Source organism: Orycteropus afer, unplaced genomic scaffold (genome assembly GCF_000298275.1).
Source record: "Orycteropus afer afer isolate SDZICR_OR568_19922 unplaced genomic scaffold, OryAfe1.0 scaffold00148, whole genome shotgun sequence".
NCBI lineage: Eukaryota > Metazoa > Chordata > Mammalia > Tubulidentata > Orycteropodidae > Orycteropus > Orycteropus afer.
In genome coordinates this window covers 3,114,956-3,121,238 of record NW_006921735.1, presented here as the reverse complement: position 1 = coordinate 3,121,238, position 6,283 = coordinate 3,114,956, and the positions used below count along the sequence as shown (strand labels likewise).

The 6,283-nt window shown below is 31.5% G+C and overlaps 1 protein-coding gene across 1 annotated transcript in view; it reads right to left on the bottom strand.

The window, feature by feature from the left end:
• LRP1B (LDL receptor related protein 1B) overlaps positions 1 to 6,283 on the bottom strand; it is a 1,967,638-nt gene that overhangs the window by 1,210,036 nt on the left and 751,319 nt on the right. Inside the window, exon 13 of the mRNA XM_007946050.1 lies at positions 2,078 to 2,258. Within this exon, the coding sequence (XP_007944241.1) occupies positions 2,078 to 2,258 (181 nt within the window). The remainder of the gene's footprint in view (positions 1 to 2,077; positions 2,259 to 6,283) is intronic.

Sequence of the window (6,283 nt, the reverse complement as noted above, 5' to 3'; positions counted from 1 at the left end):
GCCACTCCTCGGAAGGAAGGTTGGGCAATCTACTTCCGTAGTGATACTGCCTCGGCAACCCAAGGAGGGGTCACTATGAGTCGGGTCCGACTCGACGGCACACAACAACAACACAATTAGTCTCATCATGCCAACCTGTTTGCTTTCCTCCATCACTATGTTCTGCTGAAATTATATTATGTTATCTTTTAATCCTTTTTTTTTATTACAACCTCTTCTTCTCCCATCTTTCACATGATATGTTTTACGCATTTGAATACTTTATCTGTTTTATTTACCATTGAATACTTAGTGCAAAGCTCTGGGTATACAATAATAGTTATTATGTGTGCTTGTGTGGGTATACACATACAATATACATGCATGCAGTTTTTTCATGTCAGTGTATAATATAAATGTTGTATTTGAAGATATGCCTGGTGTAAGAGTCATTAGAGCTGTTTATTGTAGTTCCAAAAGTAAATACAGTATCAGTCAGTAGATAGATATTTCTGGAATACAGATATCAGCTCAATGAAAATAAAAATGTTCCTATCAATCAGAATTGCCTCCAAATAGAATGACCTATTTAGCTGTCATGTTTCAAATAGAAGCTGGATGCCTACCTATTAGGCAGGTAGTAAAGGAGATTCCTCAGTTTGATGAGACAGATGGGATTAACGACCTCTATGGTTCTTTCTAAATCATATGATTCTATGACCTCCACACCTCTATAATCGCCCCAATGCCTCAAAGACATTTTAACTCTGTTGGAAGACATTTATGTCTAAAGGAATTCTAAGAAAAAAGATAACTATTTTAGGACATGCTTTAATATTTAGCCTCAAGTAAATTTGGATAGTGTGGAGTAAAGATGTTCTCTAATAACAAAGATTGCCTTAGTTTAAAGGCCAAAGGTAGCTTTTTTTAACGGTCCAGAAATAGAACATTTAAATACATAATTAACACACCAAAATTACTTTATAATTGTATTTTACTAACATACACAAGGCCTAGATGAAGCACCCTGATTGTATTTGGAGCTACTCTCAAGCAAAAATAATTCTAGAACTGTGATGTGATGATTTCAGTTTACAGATACTTTATTTTATAAACATTTAAAGATATATTTTGTAAATATAATCAGTTTGTAATATTATTGTTAAATCTTTTTCTATAAGTGTAGCAAGGTACATGTAAATCATCCATTTGGCAATGCTATATTGAAACAATGAAATACAAGTCATAAAGAAGGAGAAAAAAACATAAAACCTGTACTTTAAGTATATGTAATTATTCATTTTATTCTAAAATTTGGGTAGGAATTTTCACATTTCTTTTATATTTCTATATGTACACTTTTGGTATCAGATAATAGCACTAAATAAAGGTCATTGGGAAATATATTACTAAGAATTGCATAAAATATTCCATTGTAAAACAAGTAGCATACACTATAAAATTATGCCATGATATGTAAGCCATACTTTTTTCTAGAATTATGGAATTACCATCCCAGACTTGCAAAAAGCAGTAGAATATAAAGGCCAAGAGTAAACCTCTGGAAATAGTCTACCTGTGTTTAAATGTCTATCCAGTATCTTACTAACTGTATCATCTTCAGTAGATCAAGTACTAGTTTATTCTTTATAGAGCAGAGATAAAAATAGCAGCTAATTCAAAGGATTACTGTGAGAATTATTGACAGAATAATCTAACAAAAATTCTGACAGACTGTAAAACATACAAAAAACAGCTATTTTTTTTAATAGATCACATTTCAATAGACTTTAAAAAATTAAATTGATACCCTGATTTAATTGACTTTTTTATCTCGACTGTCTAAAGTGAAAAATTATGATACTTGTCTGAATAATTAAGTAAATAAAGCTTTTATACAAGTTATCTGTTTATTTCAGTTAAGTGTATTTTGACATGTATATTTAGAACTTTCCCTGGAAAAGAAATCATTAAATGAGTAACTTTTCACAATCTGACTATTCAAATAAATTTAAACAAAATTTAGCATTATAAAATATGTGAAAACAGGTTAAACGTAAGTTTTTATTTTATGTACAGCTGATCAAGTATTGCATACCCATTGACTGGATCTACTACAATTCCTCTGGGATGCGACATTTCTCCTTCTAAAAGAGTCTTGCGACTCTGAGAGGCTTTTTCCAGCCTGGCCACATTAATGGTTTTCTGATGGCCATCATTTGTCCAGTAAAGGTTATTTCCAATCCAATCCACAGCAATTCCTTCCACATTATCCAGATCTGTAAAAACAACAACAACAAAAATAAATAAATAAATAAACTAATGTTCTCATTCACTATTTATAATCTACTTAAAAAATTTATATTATTTAAAAAGGTATTAATTCAGATCCATGAACTCTATATTTTTATAAATATCACTATTTTATAAATATTCCTATTCCATTCCTTTCAATTCTATTTTGAAACTGAGTTTATGTGAACAAAAAGTTTTCTTTCTTCACACAGATTTCTCCATTCTACACAAGTTTTGAAGAGTCAATCAGTATTGATAGCTATATTAAATGAACCTCAACATGTGTTAATTGAGACAGTGATCTGTAGAAAATAGGAAAATAGATGAGATGAAAGGAAAGAGGATGAAAGATAAGTTCTCAGTACAAAAAAAAAAAAAGTAAGATTTTGTTCAGAAGCAAAATCTACAAGTAAAATGATAACATGTTCAAACTTATAATATGAGTAATAAAAATAATATGAATGTCCTCTTGCAAAAAAAAAAAAAAAAAAGAACAGATTTGATAGAAGCCCACATTTGAAAGCCCAACCAGGCTTTCATCAAGGAAGGGCATGAACAGTGATTCTCAAAGAATCACTGAATCACTTCTGTATATTTTAGCCTTATTTAAAAAGAACCATATTACAGGCTTCAGTAGGATACAGGCAGTGATAAATAAAAGTAAATTACAAAAAAAAAAAAAAAAGGCTCTTAGGAGTTCACTTAATTCAAACCATTTATTTTACAAAAGAGAAACTCACACTTCAAAGTGAAGACATCTTCTTATAGACTATTATCACACCAGGAATGGTATAATTGACAGGAAAACATAAATCATGATTCCCAATACAGAGACCTTAAAAACTGTACCCTTCCTACAGTGAATCTCTAAAGCACCCTGTCCTCACATTTTACCATTTTCTAAGCTATCCTCCAAACTGCCCATGGCATCAAAAGGACAGTTCCATTCTTCTAGTGCATGAAAAACTGTTAACATCTCTTCTTTCAAGCCTAGGATATTCTCTGTGCCTTTCCTCCTTCTTTGTAGGAGGCAAAGAACTGGGACTGACTGGATAAAGCCACAGGTACTACTGCCTTAGAGGAGATTTGTGTTTTCACACATTACTGTGAAATAAAATTGATATTTCCTCATGGACAAGACATAATAAATATTTTCCTATTATCATATTTTTTTTTAGCCATGGCCTCTGCCTCTAGAAAAAAAGTTTAAAAAATAATTCTTTTATGACCCATTCTCCTAATCAGCATGTGCCCTGAATCAGGATGACTAACATAAATTGTTATTTTATCTAACTGAAAATCCCATTATACTGAATCAGATATGTTCTCAATTTCACTGAGGTATCTGCTTCATTACCACCCAATATGAGTAATTTTCACAGGTTAATTGTGCCTATGCTTAGAAAAAAAGTTTAATTTTGTCTCTACTTTGTTGACATTAATTTTAACTTAGCACATTGCTGTTTTAGCATAATCAAAAGAGATTAACTATCTACTCTTTTCTATTGCTCATAGTCTGAGGCTGATTTTATCTTGTTAGTTAGTTTTCAGAACTCTGTTGGCACAGTGTTTAAGCACTCAGGTGCTAACCAAAAGATTGGCAGTTCAAATTCACCAGCCACTCCATGGAAGAAAGGTGTGGTCATCTACTTCCATAAGGGTTTACAACTTCAGAAACCTATAGAGCTGTTTTACTCTGTTCTGGTGGTGCAGTGGTTAAGATATTTTCTGCTAACCAAAAGGTCAGTGGTTTGGATCCACCAGCTGCTCTGCAGAAGAAAGATGAAGCAGACTGCTTTCATAAAGAATTACAACTTAGAAACCCGATGGGTTTAGAAACTCAGAGGGAATCACTATGAGTAAAAATTGACTGGATGGCAGTGAGGTTATTTGGTTTTATAGGGTCACTATGAGTTAGAACTGACTTGATAGTAATGGGTTAGGTTTCGGTTTTTAGCAAGTTTTCAAAAAATAACATTACATTTGAAATCTGTTCCCCCATGAAATATCTTCGTTCTCTAATAAACTTCGTATTTTTAAAGCTTTTCCTTCTGACATATAACTTGAGACATTTTACTTTTTCACATGGAAACACTGTAATATTGTCCAAATTGAAAATTTATTTCAATTACTTGGGTGAGCAACTCAGCCACTTTGATCCTTAAGTTCTCCACATGTAAAGATAACAATAGCATCTACCCAGCAGGGTAATGACAGGGCTAAAGTAACCACTGCAGGTATAACCAAAACCAAACCAAACTAACTGCCATCGAGGATCTGACTCATATTGACCCCTCCTTGGGTTTCAAAAGCTATATCTCTATGGAAGTAGATTCCCCAATCTTCTTTCTAAAGAGTGGCTTGTGGGTTTGAACAGCCAGCCTTATAGTTAACACTTAGCATATTGCCTGGAAAATAGTCTATTCTCAATACATGCTAGTTTTTATTATTTTAACAGGATTATTTAAAATATTTTCTATATATTTGGCTCTTTATGTATGCTAATTGGTAATTTTTCTGTATGAAATTTATCATTAAGAATATTTTTAATTGCAATCAATGTCATGAGACAAAGTGTATGTAAGCTGTTGTATAGAAAGTGAATTTGCTCTGTCAACTCTCACCCAAATCACAATGAAAATTTTTTTTTTTTTTGCATTTAAACAATAATTAACTTTTAACTAGAACTACCATATGCAGAGCCAATTTTGAATAAATGCCAAGAGTTGGATGAGATTAATTATTTTAAAAATTTTAAGAGGCAGAACATGGAAGGATCTTTTTACCAGTAGTTTGTTTTGCCTGTAAAAGAATAAATCCTTGGTAAGCAGAGAATTAAGTAGTGGTTAAAATCAGAAGTTCTGGCATCAGACTTACTAGACTCTGCCACTTACTATCTAGACAACATTAAGCAAGTTACTTAACCATTCTATTCTTCAGTTTCTTGAGCTTTCAAATGCATGTAAATGTCATTGCTTGACAACTAAATTAATTACTATATGTAAAATTCTTATAATGGATGATAAATAGTAAACATTATATAAAGTAACATTATTATTAATAATAATATTATTATTTGTATAATCTTCCCTTTAGCTACCTAAATACTCTATTAAGATAATAATGAAACAATTTACTTGTTTTTAAAAATTTCATTTTGCTTCTTTTCATGTTTTATGGAGAAATAGGCTGAATATAAATTTTAAAATAAGAAAACTCTTAAAAGGGTCTGTGTGCAATTTGGGGATCCTGATATGCTGTCTTTGCTAAGGAAAGGGAATTTTTTTCTCTGCTAAACTTGTAGGATAAAGCTTGAACTATCAATTAATCCTTTCCCAACAAATATGCATTTTTAAGAAAATATTTTCAGAGATAAATATATCATATTGTCTTTGTCTTTAATTAACTATGGTTTAGGTGGACAAGTAAGACATTTTGAGCCACAGTCGTTTGTCTGTTTGACTTTTTATCCAAGGTGATCTGGGTGGAGCCTTCCTGAGATTGAGTATTCCAAATACTATGACCATAATTCCTTAAATCAGGTTCTTCCCAGGCTATGTGATGGTTACGGCACTGAAATGTCAAGCAAACAAGAGTAGTCACAGAGTTATTAATTACTAGTTCAAAGAAACACATGGCTATTCAAACACAGGAAAGGTATTTGTTAAAAAAAAAAACAAGCTAAAGTATATTGTATACAATTGGGTAGATTCAAGTATTTTATATTCTGAAGCCTAATTTGTTATTATTTATTCATTTTTGGCATAAATAATAGTGGAGTATGACTGCTTTTTTGAAATCTGGTAAAAATCTTTAGCTTTCATTAAATGTCCATTTGCGTTAACCAGCAGATGAGAAAATGCAACATGTTTGTACTTCTTCAAAAAAAGAAATTCAGGAAAAATGTTTAACTGTTTTGTAAAACATTTTTAAAATCAGATTATGAATATATTTTTCCATGTTAAGTGAAGAAAGGGGCATTTATCCCATCTTTCAGATAAAAGGCTTT